Source organism: Aplidium turbinatum, chromosome 16, assembly GCF_918807975.1.
Source record: "Aplidium turbinatum chromosome 16, kaAplTurb1.1, whole genome shotgun sequence".
NCBI lineage: Eukaryota > Metazoa > Chordata > Ascidiacea > Aplousobranchia > Polyclinidae > Aplidium > Aplidium turbinatum.
In genome coordinates this window covers 19,645,513-19,668,517 of record NC_137487.1, presented here as the reverse complement: position 1 = coordinate 19,668,517, position 23,005 = coordinate 19,645,513, and the positions used below count along the sequence as shown (strand labels likewise).

Genomic DNA, 23,005 nt, shown 5'->3' with positions numbered 1-23,005 from the left:
CAACTAACATGACTCATCTGCGCTGATGTGTTGTTACGTCATCTACAGATGAAAAATCCTCTCAGTTGAGCACATCGCGTGACAAAAGGCGATGTAGCCTAAATATACATAAAATTGTGCAACCATACAAAATAGCCTATAAGCTATTTAATGAAAGCATAAGTCAAGTAATCAGTGAGTTACTTTTGAATAGCCTTTATGACAGTGAGAGGAAGGCAGGCTCGGTACTGTTCGAGCTGAGGGAGACTTTGAACACATGACATAGGCTACCATATTAGCTATCCATTTTTGCATGTAGGCCCACAGTTTGCCACAACAGCTGCTATTATTCTGTTTGCTGTTTTTCATGATGATTGTGTTTAATGTTAGTGTATTTTATTTTTGCTTGATATGACTTTAATGCAGCAGAGAAATTCCAAAATCCTATTCGACGTGTCTCTTTCCTTATTAGGCTATACAGGCTGTGCTTTGCTAATACGAGTTTGCGCTCTGTGAGTTTGCTCAACCTACTTCTAATCTGATCCTGTTCTTAACCCCAGACAGAAAAATACATCATTTTTACATTGTACAAAAACTTAATCTAAATCTTTAAAACTAAATCTGACGGATTTTGCTGTCTGGATAGTTTTCTTATAGCCTATCCTTTCAATTACAAGTAGTGCGGTTCAAATTCAACCAGTTTCGTTTGAGAACCACTGTCCTATAATTGGTACCGTAATAGGCTACATTTAACCGTCCATATAAGGTTGCCTATGGGTTTCTTTACAGAGAGCACTACAGACCTTGCCAGGGAGCCAAAAATTACCCAAATGGCCGAAACAAAATTTTTGCAGAAAAATAAATCATAATTTTAGGGCAAACCGGGGCGTGTTGTCACAGCACGATTTCCACGTGATAACCTAAACGTATAATCATGAGTTTTCAGTGGAAGCCATAGTTTTCAGTTCTTTTTCGTACAAGCAGTGAAGGTTAAGAAATTTTCACAATAGCAGAAATTATGAGGGGTGCCATTGAATTTTGGGCAAAATTAGGTTTTCCAGCTGAACTAAAAAATGGCCTGGCAAACCAAGGTATGATCATAACTGATCAGGAAAGATGGCATTTGTTTGCTTTAAGCTTGCTCGTTTCATCATACCAAACAGATCATACATGCAAGTAGAGATGTACACATGGTTGTTGAAACCACGTGATTTCATACCACGGGGCGTGTTGTCACAGCTGTGACAACACGCCCCGAGGTGTACATTTTTACTATTAAAAAACATGAAAAATTATTTATGCTTATACAACGAGATGATATGCGTATCTGTTAATATACAGCGCTTTTTTAGAAACCAAAAATTAGTATTAGGTAGTGATAAATACATATATTCCATAATGACACATACTTCTCAAGATGAAATTTCTATTGTGTTTGACAATGAGCATAAACTCTTCACCAATACGTTTTAAATTATTTTTTTGCGTTTTGAATATTCTTTTATTCCGTTTAGCTTAGGCTATATTAAACCATTTTTTGTTGGTTTCTGTCATATTATAATCTAAATCTGATGGATTTTGCTGTCTGGGTAGTTTTCTTATACTGTATTATTATCCTTTCAATTACAAGTAGTGCGGTTCAAATTCAACCAGTTTCGTTTGAGAACCACTGTCCTATAATTAGTATCGTAATGGGCTACATTTAACCGTCCATATAAGGTTGCCTATGGGTTTCTTTACAGAGAGCACTACAGACCTTGCCAGGAAGCAAAAAATTACCCAAATGGCCGAAACAAAATTTTTGCAGAAAAATAAATCATAATTTTTCAATGTGTTAAATCGAAACAACATCAAAAAACATGCCGTGGCTCCACTATAGCCATTTTTCTGCTCAAATAACAAACTTTTGGGACAGGCCAATGAGACAGCCCATATTTTCAAAACATGACTGAGCTCAGCTTTCAATCTACATGTTTATTGCTTCCATTTTTAGTTCCTTTATTGTTCTCTACATTAATTATTTCTCCCAGCTCCTATTCCACTTTTAACAGCAAAGAAACAAATAGAAAACTTCATGAGCTGCGTGGGAAGTTGGACTGTTTAAAACAAAAATATTTCGGACTGTTTCGTTTTGACGATAAAGTCTATGCTTTAATTTCATTTCAACTTCTTACTATTTTAGTTACTTCTAATGATGTTGGTTTATATCAGGGGTTGGAAACGTGCTGCCCCTTTTTTCCCTTTTTTGTGTGGGAAAAAGTAGGGTAATATGGGCCAGTTGGTAATATGGTCCACCCTCGGGTCCATCCTTTTTAGGGGTAGCCTATTTGAAAAGTAAACATTATATTTTCCTAAGTGGCCCTTGTGTTGATAAAGTTGCCTACCCCTGCCCATATGATTGGCGATGTAAACTCTCACTTTCTATGATGTTATAAAACCTATTCCTAACTTGGAAAGCAGAAGTCGAAAGAGGCAGCAAGGCATCGGTTTTCCATAAACTGGAGAATCACAATCAGTTTACTTTACACAATAGAAAATCAGAAAATACCTCTCAGATAAACAAGATGAAAAACAATAACAAAAAAAAAATTTCGATAGTAAACAAGACAATTGCGCTCTACATATGTAATAGAAAAAGTTTTACAATCGATTCCGCTTTCGAAATTCCGCGGATACAGCTCATCGTGGCCCAGACGAACTTCTTTCCGGTTTCATGTAACAAAATTTCCTACTGCTTTGAAATTGTTTGCCACTGCTTCAGCCTTCTGGGCGATGTTGATCGACATTCTATAAGGCTGCGTAGCCGAGTGGTGAGAAGGTCTGCGCGACGTTCCAAAGAACAGTGGCGTAGCCAAGGGGGGGGTTTTGGGAGTTACAACCCCCCCCCTTTGGCACGCGTGTGACGTCACGATATTGAGAATGATGCTTTCAGTCTAAAAAAAATTGCCTAATTTTAAACAAAATTGCATTAAAAGAGCGAGTTTTGCCAATACCAAACATTCAAACATCTCAGCCAGGAATTAGCAACAAGAAAACACAGAGACTTAGCTTTTTTTTCCGAAAAATGCCGAAGAAAACATGATCTTATCCTTTTGCTATGCTACCGGACAGCACCATTTTACAGGAATATTCGTACCCACATTTTTGTTGAAAATGCTCTCAGAATGCACCAAATTCAAAGTAATTTTTCAAAATTTTCTGGGGGAGGCCCCCAGACCCCCCGCCGTTGGGTGGGCAAAACCCCCCCTTTCAAAATTCCTGGCTACGCTACTGCCAAAGAATGTGGGTTCGACATCGCACCAGAGCACGCGGCTGTGTCTCAACAAGGACACTTAAGGCAAGCCACTGTTGTATCGTATCTGTGACCGCAGTGTAAAAATTGTGTAAAAAAAAAACTAACACTGTATGTTATCGCAACTGGCGCAAATGAAAACATTATTAGGCCTATTTATCCTACATTCTTCGCTTTCTAAAGCTTTTTCAACAGAAATGGCCAGTTCTTACACATCACAAGTCCGTACCATCAGAACATTTAGTTGTTGGGATTGACACCGGGATGCCTTCATGCCATCTAGCCCACATTAATAATGACGTAGTGTCAGCTTCTGGCCAAATGACTCGACTCCAAAAATCTATTGAGAAGCTAGAATTATAGTTTACTATTACAAAAGGTTGAAAAACACATGAAAAGCGTTTTTTTTTTTGGATTGAAAAGCGTTGAATCTCCGATTTAAAAAAATGTTATTTCCAGTTACCACAACAAGCCGGTGCTTTCCCCTTCAGCAAGTTCCGCACTGTACAATTGCATTGAATGGAAACGAAACGTTTTATGCGGGCCATTGCCCTTCCATTGGACTGTTGGTACTTTCTTAGTTATCATTACAAAATTGAGTTCTCAGCATATCAAGCATAAGCACAGGCCCAATTTGCAACCTCAAGTTTCAAAGGAATTACCAACTACACAAATGACGTCAGGACTTGTTGCTTGCACAGTTTTGTGAAGTAACAAACCTAAAGCAACGATGCAAAAGACTCGGTCAATAAAAAATGCAGTGCATCATAATTCCCATGAAGCTATTCAGAGAGTATGGGATTTTTTTGTAGGCTATCTTGTTTTTTTTGTGGCCCAGGTAGTAAGAAAGTAATCTTCTACTACAAAAATCACCAAAGAGTTTTCGCAGTGGGTCGGATAACTGAAAGATTGACTGGCACAGACCACATCGTCATTCTGTTAAAAATGCTAGCAAACCAGAACGAAAGATCTCTTTATTTATTCAAAAAACATTTGGCGACCTATTCAAGGGGCCAGAAACCCAACTTTGAACAGCAACTCAAAGGTGGTTGAGGACAAGATGTAGCCTACGCTAAAGGGAAACATGATCAAGTCTCGACCGGGGATTGTTTAACTTTCTTGCCCATGCTATGTCAGTTATTGGTACAAAAATTAAAATATTGCATTGCACAAGGTCTTGTGTTTCATTGGTTTTACCAATCGAATTCGGCCCGTGGGCCGTAGTTTAGTGATCTCTCCCCTGTTTTTAACCTCATCCTTGGCTGATTGAAAGTTTTTTAAGGAAGAAACTTTCGAGATGTGAAAATAGTTAGTCTGTGACGCAACAATACCTTCGCTCATACAAATTCTCATTTTCGAAACACCAGCGAGACTGCGGATTACGTCATTTCGTGTTTTCGGTTTTCCTGTGACGTCAATCGAAGTAAATCTATCATGTTTTGTAGCAAAGTACTATTTCCGTAGATGCTAAAGTTAGAAAATCAACTATTTTCACATGAAGATAACGTTAACATTGATGGCACAACGACGGAAAGTTATTTTTTCTAAAGAAGCTAAATCCTTACAATAAAATCAGTTATTTTGGCATTGATTCAACGTCTGCAGACGTGAAATTATTGTCAAAGTGGTGGATTTTACTAGATGGGGTTTTTAATAGGAGAATATCACCTTTTTCTGGTTAACTTCGAACATCAGCGAAAATCAATTATTATTTGTGTCTAGGTAGTGCTGCGGGTTATATGTATGCGCACTACGTAGACAGGCAAGTCGAAGCAATCGCGTTCTTCCGCAGCTCGGGTGATATAATTAAAGACTTTAAGCTTAGATGTCAAAGCGATTTCCATGCGACGGCACAAAGCGTGGTGCATGCTACGATGCTCTTTTAACATATTTCACAAAAAATGCTTTCGCAAGGTACAGTAGTAAATATGGAAAGATAAAAGTGTTAAAGTAAAAGTCAGGAAGAGTGCCTTATTCTTATCAAGAGTAGTGCTTTATTCTTATCAGGAAAAGTGCCTTATTCAATTTAACATTTTTTTGCAAAATTGTTTATATCATTGTGAAGAAAGGAGCGTTCTTCCCGGCTATCAGCACAAGGCTGAGCACTCACTAGTACAGCGAACAGTAGAAACATATTGTTTATAGCCTATCACTTTGAAAAGATTAAAACATGGTGCAATGGCGTAATAAATGATATTGTAAGACAGAAAGCAACTAAGGTGCCTTGTAGTTGTAATCCAGTGGTTCAATAAAGTATGTAGCTTCAATACACCAAAGAACCCAAGCATTCTGTTTAGCAATACCAGCAGAAAAAATTCTAGCGTTGTATACAGACCTCAGACATGATTACGTCTCACAAATGTTAAGTTTACAATGTTATTCAGATTCATCAGCTAATTTCATCATCAGTCTATTTGAATATGCTGAAGATGATATTACTATAGCAAAATCGATTCTTAAATAAATTACACTAAGAGGTTAGATTGTTGTGCAAATGCCAGCATTTGATGAATGCGAAATAGCAGTACCATCAGCTAATAGGAAGGTATTCTTAGCTGTCAAAACTCTCTCGTCTTTGAGAACTCACATGATGTCACGAAAAAATTGGTATTACACCAATCACACAATCACAATGCATACAATTAATTACCATCCACATACTGCTAATAAGGTTTGATTCAATCTCGTTGGCCATCTTTGGAAACGAAGGGCGAACATCATAAGAAAACAAAACAAAGCATTCGTTTGTAGGATATTTAAAAAAAGTAAATTTTGTTAGCCCTCCTCCTGTTTTTCTGTCAGTGTTGATCCTCTTACAAGCTGTAGCAGTGATGTTGCAAGCGTTGGAATCAACAAAGTTCCATGTCATTGTTGTTTCTATCAAACTGCTTACAGTTGTAATTGAATTGACGTATCGATTGAAGAAGAAGCAAAGTGGATTTTTAAGCGATGAATGTGCCGTCTGCACGATGCAGTTGTCACTGTAGGCAGGGGCGTAGTCAGGGGAGCAAAGAGAGCAATTTCCTCTCCCCGAAACATTTTAAACATATGTTTTTTCTTTTGTTACAGCATCGTTTGACAAAGTTTTATTATTGATTTAGGCTAAAAGTACCCTCAGAATACTCAATTTTAAGATATTTTTTTTATATTTCTGGGAAAAGCTCCTAGGTCTTTTTCGGGTGCTTCGCCTTCGGTGACTCGTTACCGCGGTCACTCGCGTGTGCAAAATTACATATTTGCCCCTCCCTCCAAAATGTTGTGCTGGCTACTCCCTTGACTGCATGGAGAACAATGTGACTGTGTATTGTAATACTTTAGCTTTTGCACAGCACCAGCAAAACTTATCACGCTCTGAAACACATACCGAGTGAACAAACTCATTCAATTCTTTATAATATATTTAAAAATATTTTGTGACAACGAATAAAGGACCAAAGTTATTTTTGGCGCCATTCTGTAGTGAAGAATGGGCCTTTTTTGGCCTTAGAATTGTGAGCCCAATATTGTCTAAAAGTTCCTTCTTCAAACTTCGTTTTGTGACACTGTAGAGTAGCCTACTGTATTAATAACGGCAATCGAAAGGGCGCCGGTTCGACACCGCTCAAGAGCATGCGGCTGTGTCTGTGGCAGGACACTTAAAGGCATGCCTGAAGGTGGTCACGAAGATTGGCTTCCTTGCCTTCCCGTCCACTTAATCTAAATCTTCAACCACCAGGTTTAAGCCTGGATACGACAAACAAAACATAACTTAAATATTTTCTTTCAGTTTAGTAAATTTGTTATGAGCTGATTTATTTGTTAACGTATTCAAAATTACTTTTTGATTTAGGTAGTCGATAACTTTGAAAGCTGCTAACAATGCGTTATATTTTTTATCCAGATTTAGATCTGTAATATTTCTCCCGTTTATATTGAACTTGTTCAATATTAAATTCTCTGAAGCAATTCTTCCGTCATAGCAACTGAATATTTTTTATATTCAATTCCCATTTTACCTTCAACCATTGGAAGGTAAGGATAAAGTTTTCTATAACATTTCAAAATAAAATAAAGCCTGAAAAATAGAAACTTCAAAAACTTTAAAAACTTGGCTCATGCTCAAGGGATTCGAGCAATGCCTATCTGGTAACTTGAGTAGTGCAATCAAATATCGTGAACAATTCTATTTGTTGTTGATGTTTCACACTTAGCGGCAACACGAATCGATGTGTATTTTGTTTTGATAATGTGCGTGAAGTGTGTGATAAAAAAATGAAACAAAATTTTTTAAATTAAATTGTTGCTGCTCGTAGTTCTTACACTATTACCCGAGAAGACAAAGTGATCGAATTTCATAATTTTGAATATTTTGCAAAACCCGGGCTTGAAACATGTATTCTTCATATACTTTCATAAAATTACAGTCAAAAGCATTACGAAAAACTTGTTTATGCTTTTGCAACACAGGATGAGCGGAAACGGTAGCATCGTTTATGACGTCACAAACTCTACAGTTGACTCACTGAGGTAAAGTTCTAAATATGGATGAATGAGTTCCACGTTTTGGTTTATGTCTGTTTTATTCGTGGCCTTATGGTCATGTTGCACAACTTAAATCAGTGTAAGTATATATAGTTTCCTTAAAACGAAGAAAAAGTACATTATTCCCACAAAATTAAGCAAAAAACATTGAATTGTTGTTACTCATCTACATCAAATGTAATAAATGAATTTACTTATCCCCGTATATAGATATGACGTAAGGGTAAATCTTCTGCAACTTCAACTTTAAAAAAACGTGTAGAGGTTGAACCGGGTTGAACCATATCGAGTGTCTGGTCTAGCAATGTAACAATAAAAGTAATCTGGCCGAGTAAAGGCTTAACTATGATATATCATACGATTAATGTAACAAGTACCGTTGACAGGGGGTCGAGGAGGTACTGTACTTTTGGACCCGGGGGAGGGATGATATTAGGGGCTCGTAATCTTCCTAAAGGACGGAAACTTTAAAAAACCATCACGTATTCTTTGGATATGCAGTATCGAGTTTTTCTCAGAAGTATTTTGATTTGGAGCCGAGTACCCGAAGATCTCAATGGTACCAAGTCAAAACTATCTTCTCATCTGCCTTGGATGTAACTGGTGCAGCGTAATAGCCTACTTACCGCATTGCCTGGTGTCTGGTATTTATTGCCCATCATAAATATTTAACGTTTCTTCATTGCAGCTTGTCACCGTACACTGGATATAAGGGAACATATCAGCCCCCTTTTGGTACAGGAGGTGTCATTCTGTCATCTATCATCATCTTCAGCTTTCTTATTATTGGAGCTTCAGCAAATCTACTCACAATTATAGTCATTATGACGTACAAAGAGCTGAAGTAAGAACCAGATAAATAGAATTACTTGGCTTGTTACAAAACAATTCTAAAACTCAAGGTTGTCAAAGCGACCAAAGTGTCAAACTAATAAAAAAAATAACAAAAATAAATGAATAACAAAAAGATTACTTCATAATTTCTCTCCATATGCACAATAATTATTTATTGATATGTACAACACCCTAGACAGCAAAATCCGTCATTTTTACATTGATTTAACGTCTGCATACGTTGAGTCAATGTAAAAGTAGCGGATTCTGCTGCCTAGGACAGGAGCTTCGCTGTTCTAGCGCCATCTCGTGTGGATGATGATGTAGGGACTTGTTCACTGCGTTGTGTTTTTTTTTTGTCATAAAACGTCGCCACATGTAGAAATGATGAAAAAATATAAACTTGTTTAAATAAAACAGTAAATACTATTAATAGTACAAAAAGTGCTCAATGCTATGCAAAAAGCCAAGCAGAGCAAATTATATCAAATATTATAGCTATTACTTTCTCAATCTAAAACCTCTACTACAGCCTTTGTCACCTTAAAATCGGAATTATCAGAAGGTCTTTATTTAAATAGAATCTATATATTTGAACACGGACTTTCTGATGATCTCCTTTTTTAGAGTAAAACAGGCTGTAGAGGTTTTAGAAAGTAATAACTATATTTGATTCTGGCTCTAGTTGCAACGTTCATCTGGTGAAATTGAAAGTAAAAGCAACAACAAACAGGATGGTTTATTGCTTCAATGACGTTTCGCGCACCATGACAATGCGCATCCTCAGAGCGAATAACATACAAAATAAAATTTCACAAGGTTATATACTGCAGTGCGATTGAAGGCAAGAAAAAATAAAACACACAATATTTTAAAAAATTGGGCAATGACGTGTGAGCGGTTACTTTCCACATTAAATTGCGTAAAAACTTCCAACAATAAACATAAAAATTTGAAGCAGTGAAGACTAACAGAAAAAATGCGATTGAAGGCAAGAAAAATATAACACAATATATTAAAGATTGGCTAATGACGTGTGAGCGGTTACTTTCCACGTTGAATTACGTAAAAACTTCCAACAATAAACATAAATTCGAAGCAGTGAAGATCACTAGAAATTCGAAACGAAATTAAATTACAATAACGTTTCCAATTGTGTTTAAATAGGCTTGAAACCTGCATGTCGAGACAATAACGATTTATAAGGTTTTGGTAAAAGGTTTCCGTCGTTCCGGTTGAGTACATTGCAATGTTTTGATGTAATGTTGATGAAGCAACTTTCTTCCGTGGTGCGTTGATAATAATTACTTTCATTTTTCAAAATTTTTGTTTCTGACCAGTTAATTTCGTGATCCTTTTTTAGCATGTGTGAACAAAGGGCTGACTTTTCATCTTCCATATTTTTGACAGCTAACCATCCTGTTTGTTGTTGCTTTTACTTTCAATTTCATCAGATGAACGTTGCAACTAGTGCCAGAAACGATAATTGTCCTGATGAACACCCAAACTTTTCAGTATTCAACTATATTTGATGTAACTTGCCTGCTATTTTACGTATAAAGCACGTTACTATAATGGCGTAGCTTATTATCTATTGCGCAGTTCTTCAAGGGCTCAACAAGCAACGAGTTTCATTCAGTTAAAAAAAAAATTATCATTACAAGTTTTTGTTGGTTTCAGCCGGAATGTCTTCATGCGTTTCATCATTTCCTTGTGCGTCTCTGACCTCATTTCCGCTTTGATCAGCTGGTTGTTCCTTTATAGAAGAACTTGGGGCTTTGACGACTGGGAGCCTTTACCTAACTTCTTTTGTAGTGTAAGTACACGGGGTGCCGGTTAGAACTTCGGACTTCATTGAACCAGTTCATGCCGCCACTACACGGTAGAAAAGTGGGAGTAGCTCGCAGACTTTATAAAGGCAGTTTTACTCGGACAAAAAGCAAATGCAACCATGTCTTAGCATCAGACTTCACGGAATTGAAATTCTTGCTTCAGTCAACTTTAATTTTCAATCACCAAGTGTAAGGTGGAACTCCATCAAACCGAAACTGATAACATTGGTGTTGGATCCGTGCACATTTCCTAGACTTCAGCATATGGTGATTTTGTTGTGTGGTGGGAAATAAATTAAACTGCACCGAAATAAATGCAAACATTTTTAGCTTGTATTATACAAAGTTAAACCACTCTATGGGAACATTGTAGGCAGTGCCGGCCTTAGGGTATTTCGGGCCCTGTGCGGAATATGCTTTGCGGGCCCCAATGACAATGATCCAATTCAGTAGCGTAGCTAAGTACTTTGAAAAGGGAGGGGCGGTGGTGGCGGCGTGCTCGCCGAAGGCGACAACCAGCGGCGGGGGGTCTGGGGGGCTTCCCCAGAAAATTTTGAAAAATTACTTTGAATTTGGAGCATTCTGAGAGCATGTTCAACAAAAATTTGGGTATGAATATTACTGTAAAATGGTGCTGTCCGCTGGCATAGCAAAAGGATAACATCATGCTTTCTTTGGCATTTTTCGGAAATAAAGCTACGGTATGTCTCTATGTTGAGTCTGGATGCAACCTATTTCGTCCCCTGAAAAATTCGTACCCGATTTCTTACCCTGAAATCGTGTAACAAAATCAAATTTCGACCTATTTCGTCCCCTGAAAAGATCGAGAAATTTTGAAATGTTTGCGGCAACTCCGATCAGCGAATTCGGCAATGTCATGTTTTTTTTCTCTCGATCTTTTCAGGGTACGAAATGTTCAGGGGACGAAATAGGTTGAATTTGTTGAGTCTCTATGTTTTCTTGTTGCTAATTCCTTTGTTGAATTCACTTGTTGAATTTTTCCATTGAAAATGACAAAATTACTGCATTTTCTGAGTAAATTGCGGGCCCCCTAATTTGCGGGTCCTGTGCAATCGCACGGTTTGCACACGCCAAAGACCGGCACTGCTGTAGGCTACTGCAAAAACTAGAGAGATGCTATTTTTTGCTAAAAAGCAACAACAGTAATATTGAAAGAACTAACCGAGTTAAGTCCAAAATACGGCTTTTGAAACAAAGCAAGTTAAAGTTCATTCACCGTTATTTAATATTTTATTTCTATCCAAATACCGGCGTGTATCATAGCGAAATAGCCGTTTTTTTAAACCAAATTTGGTGCAAGACAGGCATTGATTATCATACAGCATATTTTTGGTGACTGATAACTCAATTTCTACAAAATGTGACCTAAGTAGCTCTACAACTCAGATCTTCAATTGCGCAAAATGTTTCAGTTTCGCGTTGAAAGGGATTGAAAGCTCCTTACTTTACAGTTGTACTGGGCAGTGGATATTATGACGTCATACGTCACTGCGTTACACATTCTCTCATTCGCGCTTCTACGCTACATCTCAATTCAGCATCCGCTGTCGTACAAGAAAATCAAACTTCTTCAAGGAAATGTAAGTGTGTTCTTTTATATCTCATTATTTTGTTGCAAATTCAGAGAGTTTTACTTTTTGATATTTTATTAAAGCCCAGGCGAAGAATCTGATCAATTCTTGGTAAAACGTTCATTGATGATGAAGATAATAGTCAGATAAAAAGCGTTTCATGATTGTTGAAAAGTCGGGTACAAAACTACACAAAGCAACCCAAGTTATTAACAATATTACAAGATGCCCAAACTGAATGTAAAGTGGTTTAGGCATGGGCTCTATCCAAGGGGGGGTGAGGGGGGTGATCACCCCCCCCCCCCCCCCACTAATTGGAGTGGGGGGGTGATCAATGCAAAATCACCCCCCACTCATTTGGCTTTGAAAAGGTTTTGTGATATTTTATTGATCAAATTTTGAAAAAAATATTTTCGCTGTTAGCACATTTTGAATTTTTTTCAATATGAATATATATTTCATTTCAATATGATTTTTTGGTTTGGCGACCCTGAACTACGAGCCAGGCGTTTACACTGTGTTTCAACTTAGTTTGCTTGGTAGCCACTTCAACAAGAAAATTCTGCCACTGCAAATGACACCGCCAACCAATCAGAACATGTTATAAGAGGCTACCGTCCAATTGTGACCTTTCTCGCACTCAGCCAGAGAGTTAATCCTTGTTTTGAACTTTATTTGGTAATTACAGAAGAAAAAAGAGCAATAGCGGTTTTGAGAATCGAACCCACGTCAATGAAATGACTAGCCTACTTTCTAGCCCTATCCCCTAAGCCAACCATCTGATAGAAAAACCAGCACTTGATTTGCTTTGTATCATCTTCTTTTCGCCCTTTTTCACATCAAGGAAAACGTAGTTTATGATTGGTTCGAGTTTTCATTTGCTGTGGCAGAATTATTTCTTGTTAAGTGACTACACTATGTTTTAAAGTCATACTAAAGGAAAAACCTGACTTGGCGATTTTCCACGTTCTTTGTGTTTAACATGCTACCATAAAACGATTTTGAAAAAAATTTGGCCCCATTGCGGTCGGACCACCATTGCGCGCGTGCTTTTGTCAGGGGTTTCAAAACCAGAATGGGCTTGAGCAGCGAAGCGTGCGATTATACAGTCTACGTCACCAGCGACTAGCAATCACCTGATCGGGCAAGAGTTTTTACTGCGTGAGTTTCAAATGGCAGATCTTGTTCTTCAAACAGTAAATCAGCCTCTTTTACATAGATTCAACGAATTCAGGCCTTCAACCAATGTAAAATGAAAATGTAAAAAAACAAGTTTTTGAAGGCAAACTCCACAAAGGCATGTGAAACGATTTCAGCTAGGCAATTCAGAAGGCGTGGAGTAATCAGCATTTTTTACATGGATTCAACGTGTCCAGGCCTTGAATCAATGTGAAAATTCTTGGAACGCAACACGTCTGAACTTTCCAACCCAACGCGGGAAAACACTTTTGTTAATGCTACCGTATACTGCTAGTCGCTGGTGACGTAATTCTCGAGCAGTTTTTCCACTTCTTGGTCATTTTGCAAAAAATAAAAAAATAAAATGAAACACTGGACTTTGCGCCTTGCCAGCGACATTGAAAACAATTTTTTTTCAGTAATTTTTTATGAAATGTATTCTTGAGTGTTCAGTTTACCCGTGTTAATGCTTAATTCCCGTTTGAAAATTTTATTTAGTAGGCCTTTAACTTAGTTTGCTTGGTAAACGCCTGGCTCCTAGTTCAGGGTCGCCAAACCATTTTGCTTACCCAAAAATGCCCTTTCCGAAACATACTTTGTGAAACGACTTGGAACCTCTGCGGTTCAATCAAAAAGAAGGTAATGCTGCAATGGGGGGTCTGCGGGGCGCAGCCCCCCAGAAGTTGAAATGACTATGACGATTTTAGCCCACTGTCCAAAAATCACCCCCCCGAATTCTAAAAGTGGATAGAGCCCCTGGGTTTAGATATACCTGCTTAGGCAGGTTATTATTGATGCACGTTTGAAACACCTTATTTGAGATGTGCAAAATAAAATTACAATATCATGATAGTTGTTTTAGGTATAAAGGTGTTCATCCACATTGAGTGAAAATGCTGCGCACATTGCAATAACCACCTGCTACTTCAACCTAGAATCTATGAAAGCTCTAAAAGAGATTGACCAGCTAAACTCTAAAAGAAAAAAAGTGCAAATGCTGCTTGTGCATAATTGGTCTTTAATTTGCCCTGTCGTAAATTATGATATTTAACCGCCGATTATTATGGATTACTGTAATGCAAATTATATTTCTGCAATAACAAAACTGTATAATCTATACACAAAATAACTGTTCCATTCATTATTGGTATTGAGTTTTGTGTTTCGGCAGATATGGATGGCAATTATCTGGTTCCTTTGCTTTTGTGCTGCTTTTGTTCCTGGCTTCTTTATCTTTGGCCCAGAAGAAAGAAAGAGATATAGGAACAGCCCTTTTGCAAGATGGCCATCATGTACGGCACACATTAAAATGTAAGTCACATACAAAGCATTGCATTTAAAAACAGTGGATAGTAGCGTTGACAGGTGGTCCATGGGGTACTTTTGGACCCGGTCCGAGATGATTTTAGAAGCCCGGAACCCTTCCAAAGGGGCCCGGGAACTAGAAAAAAACACCACTTATTCCTTACATCAAATATAGTTATTATTCACTAAAATTCTCTACAGCCAATTAAAAAATTAAAATTCAAAATTCTCCAATTAAAATTGTCCAATTGAAGACCTGTTTCACCCTAAAAGGGGATCATCAGCCATTTATTTTTTGAATATATTGCGTTTTGTTTTTGAAAAAGTGTATTCTCAATTATCTTCATCTTCTCAACGGCCCTGACTGTGGATCATCTCCCGATTCCCGGTTAATCAGCTCATCAAGTAGTTTAATTTGTGGACTAAATTTTTTTTTTTTTTTAGTACACCAAAGATTGCGAGAAATCTTTCCAGTGATAAAGCAGAGACTTCCAAATGAATGCTATCTCAAATGATCACAGATTTCAAAATTGACAACAAATAATCAAAAATTAATGCGGTTTTGTATGGAAGTATTAAATCTAAAGCTTAATTTAGCTTCAGAAAGATTCCCACAAATCAAGGTGTTCGTTTTTAAATCGTTTAAAGACTAGGTAATGTTGAAATGATGTAAAAATGACACCTTTAGCTGACTGGCAATCTTATCTTACAAGAATGCAGAGTTTGAAAGAAATCAACCAAGTGACATTTTCTACTTTTAACTGTTTAAAAATTTATGTTGTTGCTTTAACAAAGCAACAGCTTTGCTCCAGGCCAAACCTATCACGTAATTTGTCACAAAATTCGTTTTTTGAATTCACCTTGTGCATTGGGGATGAGGGATTTATATTTTGACTCCCAAAGCAGAAGTATCAACTGACACTACACATGATTGTGTGAAACTTAAAGGTTTTCATCCACAGCAACGAAAAATGCTGCCACATTGTGGTACCCGCCGTCTACTTTAATCTAGAATCTAAGAAAGCTCTAAAAGAGATCAAACATCTCGTGCAAACAACCACCAAAGGATAAAAAGCAAATGCTGTTTCTGCAAAGTTGGGTTAAATTTACGGTATCGTTGATGGTGGTATTTAACAGCCGATTATGTTGTTCCATGTTGAAGTCGGTTGCATAGCCGAGTGGTGAGAGCGCTGGAACGGCAATCGAAATGGTGCCGGTTCGACACCGCTCAAGAGCATGCGGCTGTGTCTCTGGCAGGACACTTAAAGGCTGCCTGAAGGTGGACACAAAGGTTGGCTTCCTTGTCTTCCTGTCCACTTAATCTAAATATTCAACTACCAGGTGGATGGATACGACAAACAACAATGTTGTTCCATCACAACCGATCGAAGAAAACCGATTTTTTATTTTAACACCGCAGACATTTGATCGGTTTGATCATGTTGTGCAAGAATAACCCAGACAGGAAAGGAACCATTTTTACATTGATTGAAAGTCTGCAGACGTTGAATCAATGTAAAAAACGGTTGATTTGCTGTCTGGGAATTTGTGCAAGGTAGAGACTCTCTCTCCAGTTTTAAATTGTTTGGAGTCAGCTGGCTCGAATCACCCCCCCCCCCCCCCCCATTTATTCAATACTTTAACGAGAGTTGCAAAAGAAAGCGAAAGACTCCGCTTTAGATTGTTCACCTGCAGCATATTAAGTTGTTTGTGACGCCACTGATGGGTTTGATTAAACAAGCACGATACCACTTCGTCAAGTGTGACGCTTACTGAGAAATATTACACGATCGGTTAATTTTAAATAATAAGCCTATAATTCTAGAAACAATTACGATATTTACAAAAAATTACCGATACAATTTTTCAGAAAATGTAAAAAAAATTAGATAACGCCAGTTTCAGACCTTTCGTCATATTGTCAATATATTTTTTTGAAACCTCTTAAAATTCGGTCAAACTATTGCAAGAGGAGATAATTTATTAAACAGTTGAGATTATTCTCAAAATATACGATATTAATTATTAAACAAAAGCAAATTTCATCATAAGGACAGGGAAAACATGCCCATAGAATTTGCTAAAAAACAGTGAATTTTGTCTGAAACATTGAATTTGTTCTGGGGCTAGGGAAAACACCAACACCCTCGGAGTGATAGAATAAAGGACATTTTAAACCCCATTCGCTCAAACGCAAAATGGTTATTTCTCGTAGTTTGTAACAATGAGTGAGCTCAAAAGTGTAGCCAAGTAATTTAATGAACTAAAACATTTCATAACGACAACGCTTATTCGAGCGGTGTTCCATATCTTGCCGACATCTCAATACTGCTTTTTTCATGTCGTTCAAATGATTTTATAGTATTGAAAAATGAATATAATAGAATTATATGTATCCATGTGAGTTCTTTTCCTTTACTTTGAGAGTTCAAAAGACTCTGTCAGATTATCCTGAATCAAAAAAAATATCAAAACTTCTTGTTTTCCATTACAATCAAAGATCGTAAGTAACCCGGATTAAAGTCGTTTTAAATTAAACTTGAAGTGCCGGTATAGTTCGGAATCGTTTCACGTTATATTATAGGCCTATATATGCTAATATTCTATGAGCCACGATTGTAGCATTACTTCTACTGCTTTGTTACTCAGGTACAACGCATATGTTTTGTACCAAAGGATTGGATACACAATATTCTTTTACGGTCCCACTGTGGGTGTTGTGCTAACTTGCACCGCCGTTGTTATTTTGGTTGCCGCTAGGTCGCGTAAGTCAACAACGTCGAAGCGAGCTGAAAAGCGAAGATTGAAAGAGCGGAAAGCAGTGATTCAATTGATCTTGATTATTTTGTCCTTTCTCCTTGGGTTTGTCCCATTCACAGGTTGGCAAATAGCTTTATTTTTCTTTAACAAAGCTTCGTGATATATTTTAATGACATCTTAATGACTCATTTGCATAAAATTTATTATTTAGAATTTACGTGATTTCAAAAGGCACCTTATAATTTTAAAAACTTATAAAAAAAAATTCTTGCAGTCTACCCTACGTAGCTTACTCGAGCAGACTGAAATTTCACAATTCATAGATTGGGTGAAGACGTATAGCGTACTATTTTTGTAGAAAAGATTTGCTTCTTTTCTTTCATACTTTTATGATAAAAAATCGGATACTTCGCACTGCCAACCAGCTGCGTTCGATCACAAAAAGATAAAATAAAAGCTAGTCATAGGCTACATGAACCCATTGCTTGATGTTTTGCGTCAATATTTTTTTATGTTTTCATTCAGCGTACGAGTTTTGGTCTGTGGAAGAACATCCTCCCCAAGACTACTACCGACGTGTCGACTATTGGTTTGGAATGGTTGGATATTTCTTTCTCAGATTCTCAGAATGCCTCAATCCTTTCTTTTATAATCTCGGCTTTCCTAAAGTCTATCAACACACTAAACAGTTTTTGTCTACTAAGTTTTTCTGTGGTTATATCGTCATAAGGCTACGCCCCGCGCGCCGAAGCAGCACTGATCCTAATGTGGCGACGCTTTCTTCAGAAGCGGAAGAGTTTCAACGAACTAAAGTATAGAGCAGGGGTTAGGCTACCAACTGGCGGCCCGCGGCCGCATCCCAGCCAGCAAGCCCATATGGGCCCCACATGGGGACACATATGGGCTGATGTACGGGCCCCATGTAAGCTTCCCATATGGGGCCCATACACATTGTGTCCGCGGGCATCACATTGCCCCCACATAGGCTGCCCATGTTCATTTATGGGTTTCATGTGGGTTGCTCACACTCAACCCACAAATCTAATATGGGCTGCCCATATGTAACCCATAAATCTAATACAGGCTGCCCATATGTATATCAGGTATATATATAACTGCAGACAGATGCCAAAGAGCTCAAACTGCAAGCAGTGAACTTTGTGCAATGCATAGCAAGGTGCCCCCAGTAATTTTGCTTGTTCAATTTCATTTTGTGTTTGTTTAAAAGATCAATAAAAGTCGTTTAAGACAACTAAAAAATCTCAAAGTCTAGACAAATGCTGATCGAGGTGCATATCATATTAGTATGGGTTGCCCACAAACCTTTGAATCACTGTGTGGGTAGCCCATGGTCTGCCCATAAAAAATGTGGGCAGCCCATGGTCTGCCCATAAAAAATGTGGGCAGTCCATATGGTCTGCCCATAAAAAATGTGGGCAGCCCATGGCCTGCCCATGAAAAATGTGGGTAGCCCATGGTCTGCCCATAAAAAATGTGGGCAGCCCATGGTCTGCCCATAAAAAATGTGGGTAGCTCATGGTCTGCCCATAAAAAATGTGGGCAGCCCATGTTCTGCCCATAAAAAATGTAGGCAGCCCATGGTCTGCCCATAAACAAAGTTGGAAGCCCATCAATATTTCATGCTCAGTCCATGATCAATAATTTTATGTGGCTAAATTTATTAAAATGCATTTATATGATCACGCATTTGAAGATTGGAAGTTTTATATTCCACCTTGTCATTTAGCAACACATTCTGCAAGAAAGCCCATATTGGGCACATATGGCAAAAACACAAAAACCCACATAGAACCCACATGCCCACAAGCCCATTAAAATAGTATATGGGACCCATATGGGCTTGCTGGCTGGGATGCGTCCCGCCACGCTGTTATGTGCGGCTTGCGGAAGGTATCAGCGCACAAGTATAAGCAAAAAATTATTTCCGGGAAGCATATTTTCGCTTTGCATACGATTCCACCGACCGACCAATCAGGTTATAGTTCTAGGTGGGGGTTGCTTAAAGCTATTCCAATGGGATGTCCAGCCACGCTGTCCCAGTGGTGGATCAAAACTTCTGTTTTTCGAATCTCGAAAATGTCTGTTAGCATAAAGTTGCTTATTTTAAATTTTTAAATGTTCTGTAAACACTAGCGTGCGTTTCACCGTTATTGGGTTTCACGAGCAGTGTTCCTTTATGCAAGTTTTTGTTGGCAAAATAGGTCGGTGTGCCAACTCAATTTATAATAAATTGGAAAATAGTATATATAAATTTAAAAACTTTTTCTGGTATTATATCAGCGAAAAATAAGCTCCAATAACAGGGAGAAAGAAACTAGGCAACATGAAACAAACGCTTGCGGAAATCACCGAAAAAAACGTTTCTATCGTAACTCATGAACAGTGCTCCCTCTAAAAAAAGCAATGAATTGGTTTTTCATCCTTTTTGTGAGAGTCCAAAAAAAAGTCTTTCCTTGATTATTAGACAAATGTCACTTGCGGTGCTTATCAGCATGGCAATAATCGTTGATTAACAACATTTTACAGTAATCAGCTAAATATTTTCATGCTTGCAGATCACTATTGTTGCCTGTATTGCGATGTGTCAAACATTTCCTTGTTTACTGAAACTGTTAATGGCAAGATATCTTTTGTGAAGCGAAGTGACAACACCACTCTTGCTTGGCGATGAATATTCTGATGAAACCGCTCGCCTCGCTATAAGTGGGCAAAACAAGTGGCCTCATTTAGCCTATTAGGCAATGTTAATGAAGTCAAAAGTGTTGTTAAAGGAGCTTGGCCTGGCAGTAGCGTTGTTCGACTAATTTTGTTGCTGCGGTATTCCAAGATAAATATTAACAACATGTAGCGCTGGATACTAGGTACGAAATGCGTTATTTTCTAGCATAAGAGTCAACCTACCTAAAATTTTATTAGTGCGGCCCGCCACAGCTCTCGTAAGTGCCAAAGTGGCCCGCATGCAAACAGGGCCTCCGAGAGAAATCAGCACTGGTCGGGAAACAACACGAAAAATGGGCCCCATAATATTTTTTAGCAAATATTGCATTGCATGTTCGTGTGAAGCTGAAATTAGCCTACTTTCCTTTCGTTCAATGTAAAAATCATCAATATATAATCACTGGATTACACTTGCAGCAAAAATGCCATTGAGGCAAACGATTTTGTCTAGAAAGCTTTGTAAACACACAATAGGCCGACAGGCAACGAAAATAGTTCAACCAAGCATTTAATTCAGGAGTGTCCAAACTTTTTCCCACGCGAGCCAGTCTTGATAATAAGTGTTCGCGGGCCAACAGCCACAATAATTTTTCTGAAAACTGAAAGTTGAATTTGTATGATTTTTGTGTGTCTGCAGGCCAAAAATAACACATTGTAGCCTACAACAGGCGCGGCCATACAAAAACGTTTCGTGGGCCGGAGTTGGTCCGCGGGCCGGACTTTAGACATCCCTGATTTAATTCAACCCTTTCTGGACTTTTTGCAATGCAAAGTTACGGATCACAGCATCAAATGATAAAATATTGCGACGTCTAAATTGATGCACAACATGCCTAGTTAGGCTTTTCAATCGGTTTTGAGTCATAGACCTATGGAGCGGAGCGCAAACGAAGCGGAGCGGACTGGAGCGCAAACAATTCTTTACAAATTTCAGTAATTGCTGAAACCACGTTCTCAAAGCACAACCGTTGGAGGTAACTACCGGAACACAAAAAAAATCATAACAAAATTATTTGGAAAAACCTTTCGAAAGTTGCAATCAATCATTCCATGTGTAGAGATTATGGGGTGGTTCGTTCTGGTTTGCAGCTGAAGTTTGCTGTGTGACTAATTTCTGTCAAAAGTACCAACTCATCCGAAATGTCTTGAAAAATGTCATTGTTGTAGCCTACAAATGGTTTAAATTTGTCCCACATGCCCGCAACTGCACAACAGACATACGATGAAATTTTCATGGAACTTCAAACTCATCGACGATATGTTTAAGTTTGTTGATGCATTTGTCAATTCCAACAACGATCGAATCCTTTGCAATGTACGGTAGAATACACTTCCTTCGAATGATTCAGCTAGTTAAGTGGAGTTATAAAAGCGTTCTGTCCTCAGGAAAACAAAGTCATTTTCTTTTAAATCTATAATTGCCACTGCAACTTTAGCTTGCGAGTAGTAGCCTACTCTTCTCAGCTTTTTCTTACTTAGATTACATCTTCCTTTAATTTCATTAAATTCATCAGTGAATCTTGTTTAGGACCGTAATCCACATAATGCAAAGCAGTCACAAATTTAAAACTGCTAGTTGTAGGCTACTTTAGCATTGACTCAGCTTCCGATCAAGCTCTTGTTGGTTCTAACTTGATGCATTTAAGAAACGTCTTTAGAGCTCCAATTGCAAAAGGGTAATGTAAAGCATTGGGTTTGACTGCACCCCGCCTTGATTACATTCTCGAAGTCAATTTTCTTTGCAAGATGATAGGACAGCTTTCTTTAGATTTTTCAGAAATTCTTCTGTGACTGGTCAATAACTTTGAAGATGCCACAACAAGCTTACAGATAATCAATTACTCCAAAAAGGATAAGACATTTAAACAACGCTGTCTGTAGGCAACATTATGAATTCCAACTAGATTTAAGCAACAACATCCAGAAACAAAAAACTCAAATAAAGAAAAAACTCACTACCTTCCAAATCACATCATGAGAAGCATGACCAACAAAAGACTACTTGACCACACGAAAACAGAAGATCTTTTAACTATGACAAAATTACATCAAATTCCAGCAATAAGTTAATAAAATCAAAAGTTTTAAAACTGTTCGGCCACATTAAAAGATCACGATTCGGAATCAACAAAGTTTGCACAGAAGGAAAAAGAAAACGTGGCAGACAACCAAAACGATGGCAAGACAACATCCAATCATGGACCGGACTCAACTTGGCGACACTGGGCGAGCTGGCTCAAAATCGTCACTCTTGGAAGCAAATAACCCATGTTGATGCGCAATCTGATGCAGGCGGAGATAATGACTGATGATGATGATGATCCATAAACAAAAAATATACAGGATTTACTTTCTTTAATCGTGCTTGGACTGATACCTTTAACTTTCACAGATAACTTATGTTGGATACAACATCCTATGCCTGGCCAACGCAGATTTTGAAGTTAAGGTTCAGTTGTCAAGCAAAAATAGTTCCCGCTTAGCTAACACAGCGCCAGTTTTCAAGTTGAATCTATCAGTACAATCGAAACCGTTCAGTGATACAGAAATCATTTCAGCTTCAGATTTTACGTCTTGAAGCTGTTCAACATCGCCTACCTTAACACGAAAATGATTTGTTCTTGATGAGAAGCATCGAGAGTGACATTTACAATGATTGAGAAATACTTGGAACTACGCACTTCATTTAAGAATTTGTTGATTATTTAGTTGGTACATTTTTACTTTAGTACTAAAAATGGGCCCCCCTCAAAAGTGCAAAAACAAAAAACTACTCGTTTTTCCTTTACAATGTTTTGCTAGGGGGGAAACCGGCCCGACTTCCCCCCCCTCTCGGAGCCACTGCATGCAAAAAAGGTTGGTGACCCCTGGTATAGAGCCATAAATCTAATGGAAGAAACTTCTACAAAGCTAGCTCAAAAAGGCACAGAGGTCTGTGAAGTCACACAGCTACCTTTATGCGGTTAATATCA

At 38.1% G+C, this 23,005-nt stretch overlaps 1 protein-coding gene across 1 annotated transcript; it reads left to right on the top strand.

Annotated features, from left to right (window-relative positions):
- The first annotated feature begins 7,152 nt into the window (after positions 1–7,152).
- On the top strand, positions 7,153–18,784 carry LOC145785415 (growth hormone secretagogue receptor type 1-like). Its single transcript, XM_082597071.1, has 8 exons — positions 7,153–7,282; positions 7,718–7,777; positions 8,481–8,636; positions 10,307–10,442; positions 11,931–12,059; positions 14,401–14,540; positions 17,184–17,413; positions 17,820–18,784. Exons 2-8 carry the CDS (start codon positions 7,719–7,721, stop codon positions 18,110–18,112), a joined length of 1,143 nt encoding a protein of 380 aa, XP_082453197.1. The 5' UTR covers positions 7,153–7,282; position 7,718; the 3' UTR covers positions 18,113–18,784.
- The last annotated feature ends 4,221 nt before the right edge of the window (positions 18,785–23,005 follow it).